The 27,974-nt window shown below is 39.1% G+C and overlaps 1 protein-coding gene across 1 annotated transcript in view; it reads left to right on the forward strand.

Annotated features, from left to right (window-relative positions):
• The window catches only part of DNAJC3 (DnaJ heat shock protein family (Hsp40) member C3), an 89,642-nt gene that overhangs the window by 47,950 nt on the left and 13,718 nt on the right, over positions 1-27,974 (forward strand). Inside the window, exons 5-9 of the mRNA XM_047859385.1 lie at positions 6,065-6,217; positions 7,721-7,902; positions 8,354-8,473; positions 11,727-11,832; positions 11,917-12,037. Of these exons, the coding sequence (XP_047715341.1) occupies positions 6,065-6,217; positions 7,721-7,902; positions 8,354-8,473; positions 11,727-11,832; positions 11,917-12,037 (682 nt within the window). The remainder of the gene's footprint in view (positions 1-6,064; positions 6,218-7,720; positions 7,903-8,353; positions 8,474-11,726; positions 11,833-11,916; positions 12,038-27,974) is intronic.

Here is a 27,974-nt window from a genome sequence, read left to right on the forward strand (position 1 = left end):
AGCCCGGCGTGGGGCTCAAACTCACGGAGCGCGAGACCATGACCTGAGCCGAAGTCGGCCGCTTAACCGACGGAGCCACCCAGGCGCCCCAAGAGGAGCCATTTTTGAACAGCATGGGATGGTGACAGTGACAGTGGCAGTGGGTTGGGAATGGGACGTGGAATTCTTCTTAGCGAAACGCTGTTAAGGTGTCTTGCTGGAGATGTAAGGTGGGCAGTTGCATGTTTGGCGTCAGCGTACATGTAAGAGGGAGTGGTTAAGAATGTAGGCTCTGGAAGTGACTTTGAGCCATAGTTTCCTCCTGTGTAAAATGGAGATAATCCAAAATGCCCTTTAGGGCTTTTGGTTTAGCTTTAGAATATTGCCTCAAACCTAGAGAGGACTCAGTAAATGTTTTCTGCTGTCATGATTGATCTTCATCATCACCATCATCCAAAACATGCGCTTTGGAGATACAGACCTTAGTTGGAAAGTAAGCAAGACTTCTGGCAAGTTACATAATCATTCAATTTCTTTATCTAAAGTTGGGGTAGTAAAATCTAGCTCATGGGTAATAGTATAAATGAAAAAAGAAAGGCATGCAGTGTAGGCATTAAGGCATATGTCCTGTTTTTTAGCAGTTTATTCTTTAGTTGGAGGAAATAAGCGCTAAATATGTAAAAAATTAATAGCACAGAGATATTTATAAGAAGTGACATATAAGTTTGGATAAAATGATAAGATTAAGAATTAAGAACACGACTAGAAGTTGGGAGACCCACCTTACTTTTTCTCCTGATTAGCTGTGTGATGTTGGTTAAGTTATCATTATCCTGTCAATACTGTGAGACTCAGTATTTTCATTTACAAAGTGCGAGTTGATTGGGCAAGATGATTTCTTACGTTACTTCTTTGTTAAGGGTTTCTTACGTGATTTCGGCATTTAGAGAGAAGCGATTACTACCATAGTATGGAACAGTTAGGGAGGCTAGGAGGAGATGGGACATGAAAAGGGTGTTGGTTTGATGAAAATTGTATGAGGGAACAAGAGAGTTTTGGAATCTCGAAGATACCTTTTTTCTTGTGTTATAATTGTGAGAAATTAGCCTATCCTCACATTTCCATGTTTCATTTCTGGTAGGTTTTATTTATGAATTTCACAAATATTTGAATTTATATTTTGTCAGGTTCATTGAACGTTCTTGCTCGTTTTCCTTGTACGTGCTGCGCCCCTCTAGGGCAGCAGTTCTTAGGATGGCTCTCAGGATCCCATTATACTAGTCAATATGGAGGCCTCCAGAGACCTTTTGTTAGCAATATTTATGGGATTAGAAGTTAATTTTAGAAATTAAAAAATACTTATTAATTTAAAAGTAACAAACCCATTATGTTAATATAGATTTTTTTTTGCATGCAACCTAACTATATTTTCAAAAACAAAAAGTTTAATGAGGTAAGTTTTACATTTTTACAAATCTCTTTAATATGTGGCTTATTGAAGACCATCAGATTCCCAGATCTGATTTGTATTATTCCCCTTTTATTGGTGAAGAAAATGCAAATAATATACAGATAGTAAGTGATAAAGCCAAGGTTTGGGCTGAGGGTTTATTTTTTTCCCCATTTAGATTTTATTTTAAAACATTAATGGTAGAAAATCTGTTTGGAAATATTCAATAGTTGAAGTACTATTGAAGAAAATGTGGTTTATACATATAAGCAGTTGGAAAAGGAAGAATGTTTTAATAGTCTTTTTATATAATTTTGGATACTCTTTCATGTTACACCAAAACTCCAGTAGTTGTTATTGGTTAGTTGCAATGTGGACTCTGAAATCCTGCCAGTGAACTTGTAGTACTCTGTCATAATGAAATCCATTAGTTTAGCCTGCACTTTGAATCGGTACTTTGTCTTTTATCCATATGTGTTTTGGCCCCACAGACCTCTGAAAGAGTATTAAGGATTCCCAAGGGTCCCTGGATCATACACTGAGAATCACTACTATAGGATATATACCTAAGAGGATAATTGCTACTTTGAAAGTTATGGGCATTTTAAACCTGGCCAGTTTGGCACTGTCTCGTTAAGTGGTTATTCCAATTTATATTCCCACCGGCAGTTTAGGGGGGTTCTATGAGCCCCATAACTTCAATACCACTTGGTATCAGTAGTATTTTTGCTGGCTTGGTTGGTATAAGAAATGCAACTTTACATCTTTTGTGTCTATTTCTCTTAGATTCTATTTATCCAACTGTTTCTTTTGTGTCAGTGAAGATAGTCCTTAAGAATATCTTTTTCTCTTAGTCATTACTTCAGGAATTTCAACATCCATGCTTACTAAGGTTTACAGGTAATCAATATCTTTAGCTTCCTCCAGAAAATTACAGGGGACTTAGAATACTTTAACTCAATCACCTACTCCCTGGCTTGGATATAATTATTTTTCAAAAATTGGGGCTTTTTATTGACATTCAAATTAGTATTACTTTTGTATAGATCCCTTAAAGACTTAGGGAAGAATTGGTGAAGGCAAATTCTAGGAGTTGCTAGAGAATATTGCAATATACCTCAAATATTACATATTTTTCCATGTTATCAAATAGTAACAAATTAAAAATGTAAACTTGTGCTACTTACCTCTTAAAACCATAATTAAATTTAATAGAATTGGAAGATTAATTTCTTGAGCAACAGGCAGTTTGGTGAATATATTTTATGCTAAAGTCTAATTTTATTTTGATCTTGAGTCAAATTAAGGTTTTATTATTCTGGGACTTTAATTGTAAAGGCATCCAGTTCAAGTTGGCTGGTATGGAATGCAATGATAAATAAATTGAATAGCCTTTTAAAGTGTGTATTATGTCTTGCATCCTGTACTCATTATGAATTTATATATTATAGAAAGTTCAAAAAAGGAGCTTGGAATTTTTATTAGCATTTTTTGGAATACTCGCTATGTGGTGGTCCTTTTGATTTCTCAATGACTGCTCCTCAGGGTGTAAGCATTATTATTCCCCTTTTATTGGTGAAGAAAATGCAAATAATATACAGATAGTAAGTGATAAAGCCAAGGTTTGGGCTGAGCGTTTGTTTTTTTCTCCATTTAGATTTTATTTTAAAACATTAATGGTAGAAAATCTGTTTGGAAATATTCACAACCTGGCCATTGAAAAATGGTAAAACCACTATATTAGTTCTCTGTTGCTGCTTAACAAATTACTCAAAGTTAGCAGCTTAAAGCTTCCTACCTTTGTGATCTTACAGTTCATGGGGTCAGGAATCTGGGCAGGTTTAGCTGGTTCCTCTGCCCCAGGGTCTCTCCTAGGCTACAGTTAAGGTGTCAGATAGGTTTGCAGTATTATCTGAAGATTTGGCTGGTGAAGGAACTACTTCCAAATTCACTTTGTTGTTGGCAGGATGTAATTCCTCTTGAGCTGTTAGGTTGAGGCCTTTGTTTTTTCTGAGTGTCAGCCAGAGGCTTCCCTTGGTTCTTTCTTTTGTGGGTCTCCCCATAAAGCATCCCACAGCAGGCAGCTTGCTTCCTCAGAGTGAGCAGGTGAGAAGGCAAGAGATGCCAGCAAGAGAGTGAGTGCTAGCAAGATGGAGGTCACAGTGTTTTGTACCTAACTAAGGAAGTGATGTACTGTCACCTTTGTCACAGTCTGTTTCTTAAAAGGAGTAGGAGAGGGGATCACACAAAGGTATGAATTCCAGGAGCCTGGGGGTCTTTTGGGGCCATCTTAGAAGTCTGCCCACCACCACTACCAACCTGTAGTTTTCATTTGAAATCCCAGAAATGGGAGTGTATTTAGATTAGATTAGAGAGCAGCTCACCCCTTTTAATAAGCCCCCCATCCCATAGCTATTATGGGTTTATATCCAAAAGCTCAGTGATCACAGTAAACGGTAAGAAATAAGAAATAGAATATTGTCATAGGTAGAGGTTTGGTTGAAAGGGTCTGAAATACGAAACACTAAAGAAAGAGAAGGGATATCAAGAAATGTGAAAAAAGGAGAGGGAAATGCTAGCAGGGTCCAATCCCTACATGTAAATATCTTGGAGGAGCCCGGCCTGTGGTAAGAGTGAAAATTTTCATCTCCTTTAACCCTCTTTGAAAGTCCTCAGGGTTACAAGTAAGTCCTTAGTCTCAGACTCCTTTCTTCCCTCCTTGCAAGAATCTCCTCCCTCCCCTAGTTCCCTCCAGCCTCAAAGAGCTCCAGACGACCTGACCTCACCCCCTCTTTCTCATTCCCATTCCCATTGTCTGAGCACCAAGTGAGCCTGAGCTCCATCCTCAATCTCAGGCTTTAGGACTTTACCCGCTCTCACCTTCCAGCAAGAAAAATTGTGTGGTAGAGATTAGACTGTAAAGTCTGAGAGAGAAAAGGTGCAAATTCCATACAAGAGGCAATCTCTAATCCATTCTAATGTATCCTATTTAAAAAGGAGTGGTAGTATACGTACAGGAAACAAGTTATCAATAAACTACTTTTACCCAGAGCAAAGTGATAGTGCCTGCACATTTTCCTCCTTCCAGTGTGGTCTGGCAGAAGTATTCAAGACCAGCCTGAAGATGATGAAACAGTCATAGATAACATGAACAGTTAACTATGAACAGTCATAGATAAACATGCCACGGCCTCTCAGCAGCTCCCTTCAGCTGGATAATTCATGCAGGGACAGTTGCATGTCAGTCATGCAGGGACAGTCCTTGCCAGAGCAAGCTGAGGTTGTGAGTTCCTAGTTACCTATGAATACTTAGAGTCCTGTCCATTCCTTCAAAGCTAAGGATTAAACAGACAAAACAGACAGAAACAGATTAAACAGATTAAAACAGACAAAACAGATTAAACAGACAAAACAGAATACCTAAAGTATCCTGAAAACCAAATGGAGACATGTAGAGCCTCTACCAAGAAATAATATGCTCAACGTTTCTCATGTGGAGTGTTCTCTCCTACCAGGTAGCTAGTAGGGTGTTTTTTTAAAAAATGAATCCACTAAAAGGAGAAGCAGTATGATTGGTCAGTCGAAGGAGAGACATTTCTAGAAATAATCTCCCATTGGCACTACCTCACCCCAAGTTGGAACCCATCAACTATGATTCCCATCTTGGTAAGAATATTAGATTTCAGAAGTTATTACATATAAACTATAATTGCCATGAAAAAAGTCCCCCCCTCACCCAAGTCAATAGCTTTTAAATGTAGGCACTCAATTTTTCTAAGCCATTAAGGTTAAGATTTTCCATATGGAGGAAGAAATTGTTCAGAGTCCCTGTGCCTAGGCTGGGCTGGGAGCAAGAACGAACTGTAAGCAGACACCAGGGATCTTAAAAGTTTGACTGAAATGGCCTAAAACTGTGGTAGCGGTCACATACTTGGTACATTTGTTAAAAATCAGAATCACATACTTAAAATGCATGAATTTTATGGTATAAATTATACCTTTATAAAGTTATTAAAAAAGAGAGACAATGTGTACATGTCTTAAAACTCCATTAGAAGCCTTGTGATAAAGTATTACTCTCATTTTCCCCCATAAATTCTTCCCTACTCATTACACCTTAGCCCCTCTGGTGCCAAATCTTTGTTCTATAACCTCTAAAAAATACTGCCATCTCCTCAGTTTCCCTATGTTTTTCATTATTTTGGTAAAATCATTTTATTCTTAAAAATACACATTTAGGAAATAGAACTAGAAGGCCCACTACATGAAACTCTCGTTACTCCGCAGAGCTTAACCTAAGAGTGAGGAGGGTGCTCTCCTTACTTCATTCATCTCTGCTCTTTCACAGTCCTAAGTGTGTTTGCATCCTAGGAAGGTGCGGGGACCATAGGTCATTTCACAGCTCGCTCCTGTGTACCTTACAAATGGAGGTAAAGGTGCTCTTATGCTCTCAAGCATGCTTGAGCATGCTCTCATGCTCTCAAGTTCTTGCACAAGCCAGTTTTGCCAGCGTCTCTTACCCTTTTTTCCCCTGATGAATTTAAGTGTTTACGACGGTCAGATCGTTGTGTGTACTATGGGTATTAGATTTAAGAGATTAAAAACCCTGCTTAATTTCTCTTCTCATTCTTATAGCTCAAATCTAATCCAAGTGAAAATGAAGAAAAGGAAGCCCAGTTTCAACTTGTGAAATCTGATGAAATGCAGCGTTTGCGCTCACAAGCGCTTGATGCTTTTGAAAGCTCAGATTATACTGCTGCTATAACCTTCCTTGATAAGATTTTAGAGGTAAGTTTCTTAGACATTGCAGCTGGCAAGCCTGACACATGCTGTGTTTTACTCTGAGGCACATTCATGCACTTTGACATGTTATGTATCACAAGCAACCTAGAGAGGATAAGATCACATTGGTCCTTGGGCTTTTAGCTCTTAAGTGAGAGATGGTGTTTATGTAGAACAAAATTTGGAACTGGAGTTTGCAGAAAATGTACTCGATGTGCTGTGGAATGGGAGTTACACATTTTTATACATTGCTTGATTTACTGTTTTTGTTTGATTTTGCATTGGGGGGGGTGGAGAGAATTCTAGAAGTTAGATAAAGGGGGTGAAAGATGAAAGAACTGGTTGAAGAAAAAGGAAAAGTAATGTTTCAGGGGAAGAAGGTTTAGAGTGAGAAGTCTATAGGGAAGAAGCAGATGGAATGTTGACAAGCCCCAGAGGTCAAGACAAGAGCTCAGTCTATAGTTTCCTTGCCTCTGAAGGAAATGACAGATGGTTTCAGAAGGAAGTCTACTGAGATATTCAAGTAGGAGCAATCCTAATTCTTGTTTATTTATCATTTTCATGGCACTTTGATGTACAATTGCATTTAATCATGGCAGGAAGCTTAACGTATGTAGAGTAGGTGCTTCTTTGATAATTTTATAGAGGAAATTGTGTGATACAGTCGAGTGGAATTCATGTTTTATTAAATTATTTTGTTTATGATTTGTTAAGGAAACATAAAGTTATAATTTTTATCTTCCAGGACTTAGATAGCCATTTTTACCTACTTGATTAGCCAAGATATTTAATTTATGTATGTGTTGATTTTGGTATCTAAAATATGTGAAAAGTTGATATGACCTTAGAACAGCTCTAAGAAATGTGTAAAGATCCTTCCACAGACCCTATTGGTGACCTTTTGGGTTTACATTTTAAAAAAAAACTCATGCATTTATAAACATTTTGACAAAGTGGAAATGGTGAAGCTTCCACCTTCTCACATTGTTCTCCTCTTTTCTTTGTTTTTGTGGTATGAGAATTTAATTTCAAGGAGACAACATTTTACAAAAGAGAGTTCTATTTAGTTATTAGTAGAATAGAAGTATTTTGCAGGTTTAGAACCTAGATTTTATGTTTTGGAACTAGAAATTAGAATTGTTGATTAAGTACCAAAACCTGACTAAAGAATATTCTTTTCAAAATCAGATGTGCTTCACTGGGAGCAGCCTTCTAATAGTAATGCCATGTATTCTTATTTTCAGAGTTTTAAAATTATATAATTGAAGGAAGTAGGAAAGGGGCCTTGTTAGCGTATACATCCCTTCCCCCATTAGAATTGAAGATATCCTTGGAGAAATTATTTTGTCGCATCTGAATTGTATCAGCCTTTTTAATGCTTTACGATATAGAAATCACAGTAATTGAAGATGGTTTCATGTTGATAAGTGTGTCAGCAAACTACGCGGGATGAAGTATGAGTGTGCATAGTTTACTGCTTCTTAAAGTCTAGTTCTCTTGTTTCTCAAGGTTTGTGTTTGGGATGCAGAACTACGGGAACTTCGAGCTGAATGTTTCATAAAAGAGGGGGAACCTAGGAAAGCGATAAGTGACTTAAAAGCTGCATCAAAGTTGAAGAATGATAATACTGAGGCTTTTTATAAAATCAGCACACTGTACTATCAACTAGGAGACCATGAACTGTCCCTCAGGTCAGCTCTAGTGACATACACATCTCGTCCTCATCCTCTTTTCACTGTTGGCAGTAAGATGATAATCCCGTTTTTAAAGACTTTAATTTTAAATTAAAACTGTGGTTAAGGTTGTTTTTATATTCTTTATTTGTATATTTTGTATTTTCCCTAAGTTATTCTATTTCCACATAGTTTATTTTCATGAGCTATGCTTATTAAAATAGAGATATATTTGCAGAAAGAAAATAGGTGTTTAATGGATAATTCTACTTAAGTTATTATAATTTGAGTTAATACGTGTGTGTGGCACAATGCCACATGTAAAAGTATATGGTCAGTTGTTAAGTCAGTGTGTTTTGTTTAATCGTTACAAGCAAAAAATACCTTTAATGTGATTTCTGTATTGTGGAAAACCAGTCATTAATTATTTTGACTTGGAGTATTTTCCTGTTTTTAAATACATGAGCAGTGAAGTTCGTGAATGTCTTAAACTGGACCAGGATCATAAAAGGTGTTTTGCACACTATAAACAAGTAAAGAAACTTAATAAGCTAATTGAGTCAGCTGAAGAGCTCATCAGAGACGGCAGGTAAGAATGTGCTTGTCTGCAGTCTACAGCCTCCCTTCTCTGTCTTTTCTGGGCACAAAAGAACAGTTGAACTGCTTGCTCTCTTACTCATTAGCCATTGAGGATAGACTATCCTAGATAGCCCTGGGCCTTGGCAAAACTACTGCAGCTCTACTTAATATTATTATTTTTAAATATTTATTTATTTTTGAGATACACAGAAAGAGAGCGTGCGAGTAGAGGAGGAACAGAGAGAGAGGGGACACAGAATCTGTAGCAGGCTGCAGGCTCTGAGCTGTCAACACAGAGCGTGACGTGGGGCTCGAACTCACGAAGCGTGTGTTCCGTTGGATGCTCAACTGACTGAGTCACCCAGGTGCCCCTGTACTTATTTTTAATAAGGCAGAATATAAGTAATAGTAACTGCATAATATTCTTACCAGCAGATTTATTTATATTTCACCAAATATTTATTGAGTATCTCCTGTGTCAGGCACTGACAATGTACTAAGGGGTGCAGAGATGAATATGACATGGTTTTTGGTGTTAAGAAGCTTAAAGATTAGTGTGGGAGACAGACATATAAACTGATTGTTAAAAGATAATGTGGGATCTAGAGTGATAGAGATGTATACAGAGTATATAGAGACTTCCTTGTGGTATAAGATTCTCAGTTAAGTCCTTTTGTTAGAGCATCTGAAAAATATTGTACCACTTCTTTGTGGCCTCCATGGTTTCTGATGAGAAACCCATGGTCATTCTGATTGTTTTCCCCTAAAATAACATATTTTCCTCTGACTGCTTTCAAAATTTGCTTTCTTTGTTTTTAGTATTCAGAAGTTTAATTATGGTGTATCTTGGTGTGGATTTCTTTGTTTTTATCCTATTTGGAATTTATTTAGCTTCTAGAATATGTAGGTTTGTGTCTTGTCAAACTTGGGAAGTTTCAGCCATTACTTCTTTTTAAAGATTGCTTATATTTTAAATATTTATTTATTTTTGAGAGAGAGACAGCGTGCAAGCGGGGGAGGGGCAGAGAGAGAGAGGGAGACACAGGATCTGAAGCAGGCTCTGGGCTCCGAGCTGTCTTTAGCGCAGAGCCGGATGTGGGGCTCGAACCCATGAACCATGAGCTCACGACCTGAGCTGAAATCAAGAGTTTGATACTTAACTGACTGAGCCACCCAGGTGCCCCTTAGCCTTTATGTCTTGAAATATTTTTTTAGCTTTACCCTCTATCTCTAGTTTTTGTCTTAGATTCTGATTGACATAAATGTTAGCTCTTTTGTTTCAGCCCCACAGGTCCCTGAGGCTCTGTTCATTTTTCTCCATTCCTTTTCTCTCTGATCAGATTTCGTAATTTTTTTTTATCATTCCAATTCACTGATTCTTTTCTCTGTCCCCTCCATTCTACTGTTGAGCACGTTCAGTGAACTTTTTATTTGGGTTTTTCTAGTTTTCAGTTCTGATAACCAAACGTTACTCTTGTATCTCTTCTGTTTCTTTGCCAAGGCCGTCTATTGCTTTCATTTCTTTAAGCATGTTTGTCACTGCTGCTATTGCCAAGGCTACTTTAAGATCTTTGTCAGATAATTGGTTTTGGAATTTATTGTCTTTTCTCGTTCAGTTTGAGATCTTACTGTCTGTTGGTATGATGAGTGGTTTCTGATTGAAACCTGGACACTTTCATTTTATAAGACTGTTTTTTAATTTAAATCTGTTTTACCTGGCTTTTTCAGACATTGTTCCAGCAAAGCAGGGGCGGGTATCACTTTGTTGCTGTCGGGGAGGTAGAAGTTTTCCCCGTTGGCATTTGTTGATAGTTGAGGTGTGGGGTTTCTCATTACTGCTTGGAGCAGGTGGAGGTTGGGGGATATTTACTTCCAGCCATGGATGAAAGTCCTAGCTTCCCACTTGGCCTTCTCAGACACCACCATGGTGGGGGTGTGGGCACACCTCGTCATAGCCTCTCCACTTGACCTGTTGGCATTGGGAGGGAGCCTTATTTTTTCTTCTGTGGCGTTTGGCTGGAGTGGAGCGGTTATTGTCATAAATTTTCTGTCTTGCCAGGCTGCCCTTTCCAGGTCCTGTGGCTTGAGAGAGTAGGTTCTTGCTGGGTTTTGGATTTTTTGTCTGCACCCATTGGCATTTCTGGGTTGCTGGTCTCTTCACCTCCAAGTCTGCAGTATATGAAGCAAACAAAAAAACACGGGAAGCTTTCCCATATTGTGTTTCCCCCTCAGGCCGCATGTCCTGGGCTGGTCTGCCTCCTTCTCTCCCCTTGCTGAGTTTTTTCATATGTTGACAAATACATAATGTGTAGGGGTATTTAATTGTACCTAGTTGGGGGAACTGGGGAAAGTACATTCACTCCACTTTCCCAGAAGCTATCTTTTTTTTTCAAGTGAAGTTCAGTACTTTCTAACTGAACTTTTTGTTTTGATCTAATCATCATTTCAAATGTAGTTGTAAAAAGGAAAGCAAGGTTTTGCATGCTCTGTATGGCTTCCTACAACTGTTGTACTATCTTGGAAAACTATACAACACTATCCCAGCTAGGATTTTGACATCAATAACTTCTGTTTTAAGTGTTCTGCTGAAATCTGTGTTTTAATACATCAGCATTTAAATGTGAAGATTGTAATGCATTTTGGGGAAAATGTGCCACAGTGGCATATAAATATATTGTTTAGTGTGCCGTTACTGAGGAAAGTAACTTCGTGTATAACATGGCTAATATTTTTCACTAGTTTTTAAAAAAAGGCTGAAATAGCTTTTATTGTTCTCAGAAAGCTAGTAAGTTGGGAATTTAAGCAGGTTCTTTTTGCAGGGAACCACATTGTACTTAGTTGTGAATATTGACATTCATTGTATAAAATGACATGTAGATAATGGGCTTTGTTATTTCATGAAGGTGTGTAGGGACCAAGAAATAAACCTGATCTCTATTTTGCTGAAAAATGCCATGTGTAAGTCAGACTTTAAGAAGATGTTTTACTCCGTTTCAAAATCATGAGCATTATTCTGTAAAGAAATTCATCATTTTGTTTGATTGGTATTCACAGCTATGCTTTGATTTGTACATAGACATTTTCTGTGGTCATGTGTTTTATCTCCCAACTTTTGACTGATAGTAAGGTAAAAGTCTTGTTTGAAGGCACGTACTCATTTAGGTGAATTGATTAAGCAACGATTAGTGAAGAGTAGAGGGCTCTTTCTTTAACCCCTGAGATAGAATTTCATTTGTTACTCATCATGATTTGCTCATTAATAGATACACAGATGCGACCAGCAAATATGAGTCTGTCATGAAAACAGAGCCGAGTGTTGCTGAATATACGATTCGCTCAAAAGAAAGAATTTGCCACTGCTTTTCTAAGGTAACAGTTGATTCATTCGCAGAAGTGTGAAAACTTAATATATGGCAAAACAGCCATAAATCCTTTTCTCACATTTACTCATAGGATGAGAAGCCTGTTGAAGCTATTCGAGTGTGTTCTGAAGTTTTACAGACGGAGCCTGACAATGTGAATGCCCTGAAAGATCGAGCAGAGGCCTATTTAATAGAAGAAATGTATGATGAAGGTTAGTCTTCAAGGAATTTGATTTGCAGTATCTAAACGTTGGTGTATATGAAATTAGCACATGTTTAACATCCTTTTGTTTAGAACAAGTTTACCAGAGTAGCTGGAAGTGTTGATGACTTTAGGAAGATGGCATTGAGTTTGAAAATTAGTCTTCCTTAGTGGAACTAGTACACCATATGAGGAAAGATTTCTGCTGTTGAAACCAGTTCAGGGGGATATAAAAATAAAAATTTTAGCCTTTTTTTTTGTTGTAGACAAGTTAGAATAGATAAATAGCAAAATAAAAATTTAAATGATAGATTTCGTATCATCCAGAGATCAGTGCTGTTCATTTGGGATGTATATCTTTCATACTTTTTCTGTGCATATATATTAGTCTATGTTTTATGCATATATATGTGCGTGTATGTATGTATATATATTCTATGCATGTGTACAGTATATTATACCTACAACATACATATATATGTCATATATGTCCTACATATAAATGATCTTTTTTTAAGTTTTTTTTTTTTTTTAAGTTTATTCTGAGAGAGAGAGAGAGAGAGAACACGAGTGGGGGACGAGCAGAGAGAGAGAAAGAGAGAGAATTCCAAGCAGACTCCGTGCTGTCAGCACAGAGCCCGATGGGGGCTCAGTGCCATAAGCTGTGAGACTGTGACCTCAGCAGAAATCTGGAGTCGGTGGCTTAACCGACTGAGCCACCCAGACGCCCCTAAAATGATCTTCTGTGACCAAAAGCTGTTTAGTAACATTAGGGTAGTTGCTTATCCTTCTTTGTTCAAGTTGAAATAACAGAGTTTCCTGTTAGATGTTGTAAGGACCTTGAATAAGGGCAGTGTCCTATTTTCAGAAGATAACTAAAGTATATGGTCATATACATTAAAAAAAGGAATCCTTTCATATTTATTGTTTTGTGGCTTTTTTTATGTGACCGTATGCTATGAACATTTAAATAAGATGGTTTTTAAAAGAAGTGAGCCTTATAGCCCTTATTGCAAAGTTTTCATTTCAATCAGGTAAAGCATTTTAAATTGAGAATGGTAAGAGTATTTTTCTGGTGAAACTTGGGTTGTGGTATTCTTCCCCCCCTCCTCCAATTAAGTGCTGAATATTTACTTAATAAAAAAGCATGCAACTATTAATATGTATTACATTTAATGTCATGTTAAAGTAATTATGATATGGTAAGTGGTAATCCTGGGTAATACTTTAAACATACTGAGAATGTATCTGTAACAATGATAGATTACATAGGTTTGTGGCACTCATTTTCTTTTAAGACAAACTGATCATTTGTTTTCTGCTTTTCACAATTTGAAAAGAATCTTGCTCCTAAGTGGTTTCCTATGAGTGCTGACAATTCTAGTTACTGCTATTTGTGGGACATTTTATAGTATAGTCCTTGAGGTTTGGTTGGGGCTTGAAATGTACATAATCCAAATGATCTTCAAGAAGATCGTATTAGCATCCTTGTTCTTTTCACTTTTGAGCTACTGTGTCTTCTCAGTGAGATTGGCCATACTGTAGGATTCTGCATTCCCGTTAGTGTTTGGAACTCTTCATCAAAGGGACTTTTGTCATTTGTATTTAAACCCTCAGCTGTAATTGTGAAATTAGAGAAGCCACAGAAGAATATGAAAAGCGCTGTTAAAAAAATGGTTAAATCTTGTAGGCTAGTAAATATAATTTGAAGATGCTTTTGTAACTTGAAAGCTAAACTGACTTGCTTTTTAGGGAAACTTGACAGCTTAATTCTTAAAAAGATGCTTCATACTAATTTAATAGAATAGATCTGTCTTCAGAGTCTGTTTTTTCTTTTAAAATTTCTTTTAAATAGGAGTCTATTGGGGTGCCTGGGTGGCTCAGTCACTTAAGCGTCTGACTTCGGCTCACATCATGATCTCATGGTTTTGAGCCCTGCATTGAGCTCTGTGCTTACAGCTCAGAGCCTGGAGCCTGCTCCCGATTCTGTGTCTCCCTCTCTTTCTGCTTCTCCCCTGCTTTCTCTCTCTCTCTCTCTCTGTCTCTCTCAAAAATAAACAGACATTAAAAAAATAAATAGGAATTTATTCTTTGTCTTTGTTGGTGGGTTTGGATTATACACTGGGAATCTTTCTGAATTAAGGTTTTCAAGTAAAATGGCTGTTTGAGTCACAAATATGGCAATTAAGCAACCTCATGGAGAGACTGAGAATGGATTTCTAGGCCTCTCAATTTGGGGGGGAGGTGCCGAGGACACCTGTATAACTAAAACTGAAGGCTATTACTTATTGAATTGAAGGTTTAGTAAATGATGAGATGAGTAAGTAATCTTACTTACCTAGGCTAAATAATATTTTGAAATCCTGAGTTAAAATATGAGGGCTTTCCATATTCTGTTTACTGGCTTAGCCTTTATTTAAATAAGCAATTAAAAATGATGGTAGGAATGTAGTGAATAGAGAAAAACAAAGTTTTAGGTTAGTGAATAATGGAACATGGAGACTTATTAATTTGGAGATTCTGGCAGAGTTATCAGGAAAGATATTAGGGGATTCCACTCATGAGAAAGTAAGTAAGATTGTTGTTTGAGGATGCCTCTGAGATCATGAAAAATGAAGGAGACTCTTCAGATAGATGAGTAATTAAAATTTTTTTTTTAATGTTTATTTATTTTTTGAGAGACTGAGTGTGAGCAGGGAAAGGGCAGAGAGAGAGGAGGGCAGAGGATCCAAAGCAGGCTCCACGCTGACAGGCTGACAGCAGCAAGCCCAATGCAGGGCTCGAACTCACCAACCATGAGATCACAACCTGAGTCCAAGTTGGAAACTCAATTGACTGTGTCATCCGGGTGCCCCGAGTAATTCTTTTCATAGCTTTTCAGAGGAACAAACTGACATTGAAGTGATACTAAACAGTTAGCAAAGTTCCTTTGAATATAGGGATGATTCAAGTGCCATCCTTAAGAGATAAGGAGTTAAACTGGCTAGAACTTAAGCTACATGACAACCTGTGTCTTTCATTAACTGATCCATCTCGGCTACTTGTGCCTGGCACATAGCAGGCACTCATATGTTTGCTGAATGAATGAAGGTAGGTAGTTTATCAATAAGTTCATAGTGGAAGGAGTATGGGATTTAGAATTAGTCCTATATTTGAGTCTGTCATTTATTTTATTTTTTGTTTTTGCTTGTAGGAAAATTAACGTAACAAAATTTGCCATCTTAGCCATTTTTTTTTTTAAGTTTTATGACTGGTGCTCATCACCACAAGTGCACTCCTTAATCCCATCACCTATTTCACCCATCCCTCACCCACTTCCCTCTGGTGACTTTGTTCTCTATAGTTAAGAGTCTGAGGGGCACCTGGCTGGTTCAGTTGGTAGAGCATGACTCCTAATATCAGGATCATGAATTTGAGCCCCATGTTGGGTATAGAGATTACTTAAAAAAAAAAAAAAAAAGTCTATTTCTGGATTTGTCTCATTTCCTCTTTTCCCTTTGCTCATTTTGTGTGTGTGTGTGTGTGTGTGTTTCTTACATTCCACATGTGACTAAGATCATATGGTATTTGTCTTTCTCTGGCTGACTTAGTTCACTTAGCATTATGCTTTAGCTCTATCCATGTCATTGCAAATGGCAGTATTTCATCCTTTATTATGGATGAATAATATTCTGTTGTAGATATATACCACATCTTTACCCATTCATCTATTGACACACACTTGGACTACTACCATATCCTGGCTATTGTAAATAACACTGCTATAAATATAGGAATGCATGTGTCCCTTTGAATTAGTGTTTTTGTAGTCTTTGGGTAAATACCCAGTAGTACGATTACTGGGTCATAGGGTAGTTCTATTTTTAACTTTCTGAGGAACTTCTATACTGTTCTCCAGAATGGGTGTACCAGTTTGCATTCCCACCAACAGTGCAAGAAGGTTCCCCTTTCTCCGTGTCCTCACCAACATCTGTTCTGTCTTGTGTTGTTGATTTTGGCCATTCTGACGGGTGTGAGGTGGTATCTCATTATAGTTTTGATTTGCATTTTTCTGATGATAAGTGATGATGAGCATCTTTTCATGTGTCCATTGGCCATCTGTATGTCTTCTTTGGAGAAATGTCTGTTCATGTCTTCTGCCCATTTTAATTTTTTTTAAATGTTAATTATGAGTTTTAATGCATCAAATAATATGATAAAAAAATGTAGGTGAAAAGAAACATAACATAACATATAGAAATTTTTAGCATCGGGGCGCCTGGGTGGCGCAGTCGGTTAAGCGTCCGACTTCAGCCAGGTCACGATCTTGCGGTCCGGGAGTTCGAGCCCCGCGTCAGGCTCTGGGCTGATGGCTCAGAGCCTGGAGCCTGTTTCCGATTCTGTGTCTCCCTCTCTCTCTGCCCCTCCCCTGTTCATGCTCTGTCTCTCTCTGTCCCAAAAATAAATAAATGTTGAAAAAAATAAAAAAATAAAAAAAAAAGAAATTTTTAGCATCAATTTTTCGTGGAAAACCAAGTGGTCAAAAAATAAACAACACTATGTAGAGGATTTGAGAAGTATACCAGGACTGTAAATTTTGAATTCTATAGTATGCAAGTAGAGACTAACTCTTTTCATAGTCCCTCTGGACATTTGTTAAAATTAATCCTAAAATAACACTCAAAGAAAAATTCCATGAACTTTAAAAATAAGAGATAATATTCTTTTTTTGTGCATTCAACAGATTTTTTTTCAATTAATTAAAACATATATTTGTCACAAAACTTAAAATAATAAACATGAAGCTGTATCTTTAAAAATTACTGATAATGGTTTCATATTGATGGGAGTAATGACATCTTTTGATATCTTTCATGAGGTGTCTATATGCAACTTGGTGAAAAGCTTAGGTTCTAGGTTAAGTTTAATACCTGGTTGGTTGATTTCCTGAGATTTGACTTCTGTCAATTTTTAGAATACAGATTCACTGTAATGAGTCAGGATGGTGGCAAGTGCTGGGGGCTCTGTTAGATGGAAATGATGGACAGAGCTCACTGGTGACTGCATTCAGACGGTAACCCAACCAGCATGTCCACATATGGTGCCATGGAGAAGGATTCCTACTCCAATCTGGCTTCATTCAGTCCTGGAAACTCATTCTTTATGTTCTACAAGCATCTGCATATGGTGTGAAAATATGCTCAATAACATGCCATTGATTTTATTCTTGAGCAAATGAAGAACCATCAACGGTAGCGAAAGAGCCAAGCTTCACAATTAGTTGTTTGCACGTGTCCCTTATTCTTTTTTAAAAAATTAATTATTCAAATTTACATCCAAGTTAGTTAGCATATAGTGCAATAATGATTTCAGGAGTAGATTCCAGTGATTCATCCTCTATGTATAACACCCTCTGCTCATCCCATGAAGGGTCTTCCTTAATGCCCCTTACCCTTTTAGCCCATCCCCCCACCCACAACCCCTCCAGCACCCTCAGTTTGTTCTCTGTATATAAGAATCTATTATCCTTTGTCCGCCTCTTTGTTTTTATATTGTTTTTGCTTCCCTTCCCTTATGTTCATCTGTTTTGTCTCTTAAAGTCCTCATATGAGTGATGTCATATGATATTTGTCTTTCTCTGACTAATTTCTCTTAGCATAATACCCTCTAGTTCCATCCACATAGTTGAAAATGGCAAGATTTTCTTTTTGATTGCTGAATAGTACTCTATTGTATATATACACCACATCTTCTTTATCCATTCATCCGTCATTGGACGTTTGGGCTCTTTCCATACTTTGGCTATTATTAACAGTGCTGCTATAAACATTGGGGTGGGTGCATATGCCCCTTTGAAACAGCATACCTGTATCCCTTGGATAAATACCTAGCAGTGCAATTGCTGGGTTGTAGGGTAGTTCTATTTTTGATTTTTTGAGGAACCTCCATAGTGTTTTCCAGAGTGGCTGCACCACTTTGTATTTCCATCAGCAGTGCAAAAGAGATCATCTTTTTTTTTTTTTTTTAAATTTTTTTTTTTCAACGTTTATTTATTTTTGGGACAGAGAGAGACAGAGCATGAACGGGCGAGGGGCAGAGAGAGAGGGAGACACAGAATCGGAAACAGGCTCCAGGCTCTGAGCCATCAGCCCAGAGCCCGACGCGGGGCTCGAACTCCCGGACCGCGAGATCGTGACCTGGCTGAAGTCGGACGCTTAACCGACTGCGCCACCCAGGCGCCCCAGAGATCATCTTTTTCTGCATCCTCGCCAACATCTGTTATTGCTTGAGTTGTTAATGTTAGCCATTCTGACATGTGTGAGGTGGTATTTCAGTGTGGTTTTGATTTGTATTTCCCTGATGATGAGTGATGTTGAGCATCTTTTCATGTATCTGTTAGCCATCTGGATGTCTTCTTTGGAAAAGTGTCTATTCATGTCTTTTGCCCATTTCTTCACTGGATTATGTTTTTTGGATGTTGAGTTTGAAAAGTTATTTACAGATTTCGAATACTAACCCTTTATCTGATAATGTCATTTATGTATATCTTCTCCCATTCTGTTGGTTGCCTTCAGTTTTGCTGAATGTTTCCTTTGCTGTGCAGAAGCTTTTTATTTTGATGAGGTCCCAATAGTTCATTTTTGCTTTTGTTTCTCTTGCCTCCGGTGACGTGTTGAGTAAGAAGTTGCTGCGGCCAAGATCAAAGAGGTTTTTGCCTGCTTTCTCCTCGAGGGTTTTGATGGCTTCCTGTCTTACATTGAGGTCTTTCATCCATTTTGAGTTTATTTTTATGTATGGTGTAAGAAAGTGGTCCAGGTTCATTTTTCTGCATGTCGCTGTGCAGTTTTCCCAGCACCACTTGCTGAAGAGACTGTCTTTAATCCATTGGATATTCTTTTCCACTTTGTCAAGGATTGGTTGGCCATACATTTGTGGGTCCATTTCTGGATTCTCTATTCTGTTCCATTGATCTGAGTGTCTGTTTTTGTGCCAGTACCATACTGTCTTGATGATTACAGCTTTGTAATACATCTTGAAGTCTGGGATTGTGATGCATCCAGCTTTGGTTTTCTTTTTCAGGTTTGCTTTGGCTATTTGGGATCTTTTCTGGTTCCGTACAAATTTTAGGATTGTTTGTTCTAGCTCTGTGAAGAATGCTGGTATTATTTTGATAGGGATTTCATGGAATATGTAGATTGCTTTGGGTAGTATTGATATTTTAACAATAATATTTGTTCTTCCAATCCATGAGCATGGAATATTTTTCCTTTTTTTGTGTGTGTGTCTTCTTCAGTTTCTTTCATAAGCTTTCTATAGTTGTCAGTGTATGGATTTTTACCTGTTTGGTTAGGTTTATTCCTAGGTTATGGTTTTTGGTGCAGTTGTAAATGGGATCAATTGCTTGATTTCTGTTTCTGTTGCTACATTGTTGCTGTATAGGAATGCAGCTGATTTCTGTGCATTGATTTTATATCCTGAGACTTTGCTGAATTCATGGATCAGTTCTAGCAGTTTTTTGGTGGAATCTTTAGGGTTTTCCATATAGAGTATCATGGTGTCTGCAAAGACTGAAAGTTTGACCCTCTCCTTGCTGATATGGATGCCATTTTTTCCTTTGTGTTGTCTGACTTATGAGACTAGGGCTTCCAATACTGTGTTGAGTAACAGTGGTGAGAGTGGGCATCCCTGTTGTGTTCCCGGCCTTAGGAGGAAAGCTTCCCCATTGAGGATGATACTAGCAGTTGGTCTTTCATATATGGCTTTTATGATCTTGAGATATGATCCTTCTATCCCTACTTTCTTGAGGGTTTTTTTTCTTTAATCAAGAAAGGATGCTGTATTTTGTTAAATGCTTTCTCTGACTCTATTGAGAGGTTCTTGTGGTTCTTTTTCTTTCTTTTATTGATGTGATGTATCATACTGATTGAGTTGCAGATATTGAACCAACCCTATATCCCAGGTATAAATCCCACTTGGTTGTGGTGAATAATTCTTTTAATGTATTGTTGGATCCAGTTGGTTAGTATCTTGTTGAGGAATTTTGCATCCATGTTCGTTAGGGAAATTGGTCTGTAGTTCTTTTCAGTGGGGTCCTTGTCTGGTTTGGAATCACGGTAATGCTGGCTTCATAGAATGAGTTTGGAAGTTTTCCTTCCATTTCTTTTTTTTTTTTTTTTTTTTTTTTTTTTTTGTTTTTTTTGTTTATTTTTTTTTTTTTTATTTTTTTTTTTTCCTGAAATTTATTGACAAATTGGTTTCCATACAACACCCAGTGCCATTTCTATTTTTGGAACAGCTTCAAAAGAATAGATATTAACTCCTCTTTAAATGTTTGGTAGAATTCCCCTAGAAAGCCATCCAGCCCTGGACTCTTGTTTTTTGGGAGATTTTCGATTACTGGTTAGGGGTCTGTTCAAATTTTCTATTTCTTTCAGTTTGGTAGTTTATATGTTTCTAGGAATTTGTCTATTTCTTCCAGCTTGCCCAATTTATTGGCATATAATTGCTGATAATATTCTCTTATTTTTGTTTGTATTTCCACAGTGTTGGTTGTGATCTCTCCTCTTTCATTCTTTTTTTTTTTTTTTTTTTTTTTTTTAAATTTTTTTTTTCAACGTTTTTTATTTATTTTTGGGACAGAGAGAGACAGAGCATGAACGGGGGAGGGGCAGAGAGAGAGGGAGACACAGAATTGGAAACAGGCTCCAGGCTCCGAGCCATCAGCCCAGAGCCCGACGCGGGGCTCGAACTCACGGACCGCGAGATCGTGACCTGGCTGAAGTCGGACGCTTAACCGACTGCGCCACCCAGGCGCCCCCTCTCCTCTTTCATTCTTGATTTTATTTATTTGGGTCCTTTCCCTTTTCTTTTTGATCAAACTGGCTAGGAGTTTATAAATTTTAATTATTTCAAAGAACCAGCTCCTGGTTTCATTGATCTGTTCTTTTTGTTGTTTTTGTTCTTTTTTTTTTTTTTTTTTTTTTGCTGTTCTTTTTCCAACTCTTTAACGTGAAAGGTTAGGTTGTGTATCTGAGACCTTTCTTCCTTCTTTAGGAAGGCCTGGATTGCTATATACTTCCCTCATATGACCACTTTTGCTGCATTCCAGAGGTTTTGGACTGTGGTGTTACCATTTTCATTGGCTTCCATGTACTTTTTAATTTCCTCTTTTACTTCTTGGTTAGCCCATTTATTCTTTAGTAGGATGTTCTTTAGTCTCCAAGTATTTATTGTCTTTCCAAATTTTTTCCTGTGGTTGATTTCGAGTTTCATAGTGTTGTGGTCTGAAAATATGCATGGTATGATCTCAATCTTTTTGTACTTCTTGAGGGCTGATTTGTGTCCCAGTATGTGATCGGCTCTGGAGAATGTCCCATGTGTACTCTAGAAGAGTGTGTATTCCGCTTTAGGATGAAATGTTCTGAATATCCATCTGGTCCAGTGTATCGTTCAAAGCCATTGTTTCCTTGTTGATTTTCTGTTACATGATCTGTCCATTGTTGTAAGTGGGGTGTTGAAGTTCCCTACTATTGTGGTATTACTATCCATGAGTTTCTGTATGTTTGTTATTAATTGATTTATGTATTTGGGTGCTCCATGTTTGGAGCATAAATGTTTACAATTGTTAAGTCTTCTTGGTGGATAGACCCCTTAATTATGATACATTTCCCTTCTTCATCTCTTATTACAGTCTTTATTTTAAAAAATCTAGTTGTTTGATGTAAGTATGGATACTCTGGCTTTCTTTTGGTGACTATTAGCATGATATGGTTCTCCATCCCCTTATGTTCAATCTGAGGGTGTCCTTAGGTGTAAAATGGGTCTGTTGTAAACAGCATATAGATGGATCTTATTTTCTTATCCATTCTGTTACCCTGTGTCTTTTGATTGGGGCATTTAGTCCATTGACATTTAGAGTGAGTACTTAAAGATACAAATTTATTGCCATAATGTTGCCTGTAGAGTTGGAGTTTCCGTGTTCTCTGGTCCTTTCTAGTCTTTATTGCTTTTGGACTTTTTTGTTTTTGTTTTTCTGTTTTTTTCATCTTTTCTCAGAGTCCACCTTAAAATTTCAGGGCTGGTTTAGTGGTCATGAACTCCACTAGTTTTTGTTTGTCTGGGAAACTTTTTATCTTTCCTTCTATTTTGAGTGACAACTTTGTTGGATAAGGAATTCTTGGCTGCATATATTTCTAATTCAGCACATTGAATATATCCTGCCTCTCCTTTCTAGCCTGCCATGTTTCTGTGGATGGGTCTGCTGCAAACCTGATCTGTCTTCCCTCATAGGTTAAGGGCTTTTTTTCCCTTGCTGCTTTCATGATTCTTTCCTTGCCTGAATATTTTGTGAATTTGACTATGATAGTCCTTGCTGATGGTCAGTTTTTGTTGAGTCTAATGGGAGTTTTCTGTGCTTCCTGGATTTTGATGTCTGTGTCGTTCCTTGGTTAGGAAAGTTTTCCACTATGATTTGCTCACATAAACCTTCTACCCCTTTTTCTCTCTCTTCATCTTATGGGACCCCTATGATTCAGATGTTATTCTTTTTTAATGAGTCACTGAGTTTTCTAATTCTTAAATCGTGTGGTTTTGCCTTAGTGTCTCTCTTGTCTTCTGCTTTATCAGTTTGTCCATAACTTTGTCCTCTGTATTGCTGAATTCCTGCTCTGCTTCATCCATCTTTGCCGCTGTGGCACCTATTTGAGATTGTATCTCAGTTATGGCATTTTTAAATTTTGACTTGACTGGATTTTACTTCTTTTATTTCTGAAAAAAGGAATTCTATGCTTGTTTCCACCCCAGCTAGTATTTTTATTATCGTGATTCTAAATTCTGGTTCAGACATCGTGCTTGTATCTGTGTTAAGTCCCTGGCTGTCATTTCTTCCTGTTCTTTCTTTTGGGGTGAATTCCTTCGTGTTGTCGTTTTGAAGGAAGGAAAATAATTAGTAAAGTAAAAAGCAAAATTAAAATTAAAAAATTGAAAACAAAACACAAAAAAATCAAATAAAGGATGCTAGATCCTAGGTGTGTTTTCATCTGGTTGTTTTAAGAACCTTGATAGAATAGAGAAAAAAGGGAAAGAAGAAAAAAAAAGGAAAACATTTGAAAATATAAAAAATGAATACAATAAAATAGAATGAAATGATGAAAATAAAGTAGAATTTAAAAAATTTACAAAAATAAATACAGTAGAAAAATTAAATATTTTTTATAAAACAAAATAAAAATAGATTTATCTTTCTGTATTCAAGAATAAGAAAAGAAAAAGGGAAAATAAATTGAATACTTGGACCAGTGAACAGAATGAAATACAATTGAAATTATATCCAGTTTCCGCTAGAAGTCAAACTGCGAAGCACTTTAGAGTCCATAAACTAAGCAGGCGGAGAGACTTGTGTTCCTCTAGAGCAGTTAGCCCAGTTGGACAGGGCTTGGTGTAACACCTTGTTTTCCACTAGATGGTGCTGCTTAATTACTGGGGTGGATCGTTGTGGCGCGTGTAGGCATGTATGCGCATGTGCAGGAGGGGTGAAAATGGCTTCACCCAGCTACCCAGTCTCTAGCATCAGAACTCTGCTCTCGTCAACCCGCAATCTAGCACCCCTCCTTTTTCTGTGGCTTCTGTTCACTCCCCTCTTCTACACTGTAAGTGATGAACCCATCAGCCTGCCAGGTGGCATGTCCCTTCCGAGTTTTTTTTGTTTTTTTTTTAATTTTTTTTTAACGTTTATTTATTTTTGAGACAGAGAGAGACAGAGCATGAACGGGGGAGGGTCACAGAGAGAGGGAGACACAGAATCTGAAACAGGCTCCAGGCTCTGAGCTGTCAGCACAGAGCCCGACGCGGGGCTCGAACCCACGGACCGTGAGATCATGACCTGACCCGAAGTCGGACACTTAACCGACCAAGCCACCCAGGCGCCCCGTCCCTTCCGAGTTTTATCTCAAATGGGGCTGTTTCCAAACCCCTCACTTCTGAGGGCCCTGCAGTGTTGACCTGCTCAGACCCTCTGGGGGAGGGTCTTACTGAGCAATGGCTGGGTGCCGGCTCACCCCCAGGAACGTTGGGGCGACTGCGCTGCTGCAGATACCCCAAGACTGCAACTGGGTTTTGGCCCACCCCAGAAAAACCCCAGAAGAAGTTCACGTGATCGTGTAGCAGCAGGGTTTCAGGGATTATGGTAAATCATAACACGCATCTGGCACCAGGTTTCACCCTTAATGTCCTTCTTCCAATACCAGTGAACATGGCTGTTGTCCAGGGTCTGCTGGGACCTTTGCCTGTGGCGAGGCTGCACAGCCTCTACCCAGTGTCCTCCCAGCAGGGGAACCACCTCTCCCCCTGTGGCCCAAGGACCTCTCAGACCTCATTCTCTCTCCTGGGGATTCGTCCTTCCCACCAGAGCTCTGCCAGATATTGAGCTGCAGGGTTTCAGACTCTGCACTCCGTATAGAGTCAATGTTATTTAAACCCTCTCCTTTCTCCCTTCTCCCTTTCTTGTTCAGTCACTTGTGGGCATTTCCACTTTTTCTCTTTCTCCCCAGCTGCTCTCAGGGGAAGTGCTTTTCCTGTACTCTCCTCCCTGTCTCCGTCCTTTCGACACAAACAAAAATAGCTCCTTACCCTCCATGGCTTCTCCCTCCCCCAGTTAACCTCTCTGCACTACGTACTTGCTGAGTTCTGTGGTTCACATTGTGCAGATTGCTGTGTTAATCCTCAATTCAGTGTTCTAGGTGTACAAGATGTTTTGGTGTCGATCTTAGCTGCATTTCAGGGACAAGAGAGGCAAGAGAAAACCTTCCATGCTGCTCTGCCATCCTGGCCCCTTGTCCATTTTTAAATTGGATTATTTGTTTTTTGGGTGTTGAGTTTTACAAGTTCTTTATATACCCTCTATTAGATATGTCATTTACAGATATCGTCTCCAATTTTGTAGGTTGCCTTTTAGTTTTGTTGATTGTTTCCTTTTGCTGTGCAGAAGCTTTTTATTTATTTTTTAATATTTTAATGTTTAAAATTTTTTTAAATGTTTATTTTTGAGAGAGACAGAGCATAAGTGGGGGAGGGGCAGAGAGAGAGAGGGAGACACAGAATCCGAAGCAGGCTTCAGACTCTGAGCTGTCAGTATAGAGCCTGACACTGGGCTTGAACCCACGAACTGTGAAATCATGACCTGAGCCAAAGTCAGATGCTTAACTGACTGAGTCACCAAGGAGCCCCAATGTTTGTTTATTTTTGAGAGACACAGAGACAGAACACAAGTGGGGGAGGGGCAGAGAGAGATGGAGACAGCATCTGAAGCAGACTCTAGGCTCTGAGTTGTCAGCACAGAGCCTGATGTAGGGTCGATCTCACAAACTGTGAAGTCATGACTTGAGCCAAAATCCAGAGTTGGACGCTTAACCAACCGAGCCACCCCGGTACCCCTGAATGTTATTATGTTTGTGTTACTACACTTGATGGAGTCATGAGTTCCCTAGGTCTATTCTCATTTTGCATAATCCTTTTTACTCTCTTTTGTGTTCAACTAGATCACTTTCCATTCTTGTCTTCTAGGTCATTAATTCATTCCTCTGCTTCTTCCAGCCTGCTGTTCATTTCATCAAATGTGTTTCTCATTTAATTTATTGAGCCCTTTATCTCTGCTATGTTATTCTTTATCTCTGTTGTTTCACTCATGTTCTCCACTCTTTTCCCAAGTCCAGTGATTATCCTTAAAGTCTCCCTCCACCAGGCATGTTACTTATATCCGTTTTGCTTTAGATCTCTGGCAATGGCCTTGTCCTATTCTTTCATTTGGGACTAATTCTTCTATCTTGTCATTGTGTCTAAGTCTCTGTGCCTACTTCTGTGTGCTAGGAAAGGCAACTATCTCCTGTTCTTGAGGGTGATGGCTTTATGAAGAAGAGGTCCTGTAGTGCTCTGTAGTGTCCCCTGTTCCCCAAGGCCTGGCTCTTCTAGGAGCGTCTCCAGTGTGTACTGCTTGTGCCCTGCTCTTGTGCCCCTGCTGCTTTATCCTTCAGGCTGGTCATCTCCAGAGTCTTTCTTTGCTTGTTGTGGACATTGCTTGATCCCTGGCCTGAACGTGGTGAGTTCTAACTAGTTGTGCTCTGGTCGGCTTGAGAAATGTGATGTGTTGTCGCTGCCGCTGGAACGGAGGCCTTGGAAAACTCCTGGATGGGGAGATGAGGTGTCAGAAGGGGTTTGGGCTGGTCTGGGGGAGGGTGCCAGTCACACTGTGACTGAAGCGGGCCTGACTGGGAAGGGCAGTTCTTCTGGTGCGTGGGGGGAAGGGGAGCTTGGTGTAAGCAAGTTAGGTAGTGAGCGTCCGGGCTCTGTGCTTATGCTCAGGGGCAGGGCAGGGAAATGGTGCTGACCGGTTCCTTTGTTCCCAGAGGGGGCCTATGTTTGAATGCTGCTTCTCGGGGACACACTCTGAAATGAGCAGCTAACCTCCCACTGTGTGCCCCTGGTGCTCTTCCAATTGCTGTTTCCATGCTGTATGTCCGCAGGCTGTTTGCCCAGCCTTTTCTCCAAGAGCAGTACAATGTGCTCTAAGTTCTCCCAGAGCCAATCACGCTGACCCTAAAATTCTAGGCTGTAAGCCCCACTGGTTATAAGAACCTGCAAAATTCGGGTCCTCTCACTTTCCTAGCCAATTGCTATGGTGATTTATTTTCCCTGCGTGCTCCTCTGTGTGGTACTCTGTCTCTTGCCCTTCTCTATGACTCCAGCACTGTCCCCACCACAGTGGCCACAATCTGTTTTTCTCCCAAAGAGTGTCTTTGCACTTCCTGCCTCTTTTGAGGTGGCCTCTTCTCCACTCTTAGTTGTGGAGTTTGTTTTCCCTGTCTTCAGATGGATTTTGGGGGTATTGAGGATGACTTCATAGTTATGTAGTTGTATTTGTGGGATGAGGCAAGCCTAGGGTTCTCTTACTCCTGCTGTCTCCAGCATCTTTAGCTGTTTTTAAGGTACATTGTTGTGCAACCACACGAAATGACAGGACAGTTTGTGGCCTCAGCTGGAAAACTCCAAAGATAGTGGTTGGAGTTATCTGAAGCCTTATCTAGTCACGTGGCTGGAGGTTGATGCTGGCTGTTGGCAGAGGCCTTAGCTGGGGCTGGTGGCTAGAGCACCTGCCTGTACCTTCTGCATGTGGCCTGGGCTTCCTCACAGCGTGCTGGCTAGGTGCCAGGGCAAGTATTCTGTAACCCCAAGCCAAAGACTTTCCTACACTGGGGACCTCGTTCTTGCCCATGGTGTTTCTCCACCTTCTCTACCATCAGACGGGGAGAGGATCACTGGCAGAAGCCACAGTTCCAGGTCATCTTGTTACCCTCACCCCAAAGACCAGGAAAGCCCCAACTCCAAGAGACCTCTCAGACTCCAGAACACTCCTCCTATGTTTTTTGGTACATTGTTTCCATTATATTCATTTTCAGGACAGTTGTTTGGACCTTGCATTGACTTCTCTCTATAAACAGTTGTATGGGATGCCTAGCTTCTAGGTCCAATCTGTGACTGCTGCATTAACTCCATTTGACACAGGTGTTCTGTATTACTATGGATATCCAAAATTCTAAGAAAAGGAGCCAAGTAGTACTTTTTCTAGATAAAGAGCTGGCCTGGGCAAAATTATAAAATAGATAAAGTTTGTCTTTGATATCCTGTGTACAGAGTCTTGTGTCCTCTTGCTTATCCTGGGACACTATCTCATGATACTCTCTAGGCTCACCATCTTCCACAAAAATATTCTGTGTTCAAGATTTATACCACCTCCTTGCTTCAGTGCTCTTATGCCCCCCAGTACAGTAGTATTTGAGGAACAGTGGCTAATTTTAGGATATTTACATAAAACACGGATAGATTTTTATTCCTTATGATATAAGCAAGTGCCTGTGCCACCACTTACATGTTAGGCAGTGTTGGGGGCAGGTATAGAGCTACAGGGCTCATCCCGA

This window comes from Prionailurus viverrinus, chromosome A1 (assembly GCF_022837055.1).
Source record: "Prionailurus viverrinus isolate Anna chromosome A1, UM_Priviv_1.0, whole genome shotgun sequence".
Lineage (NCBI taxonomy): Eukaryota > Metazoa > Chordata > Mammalia > Carnivora > Felidae > Prionailurus > Prionailurus viverrinus.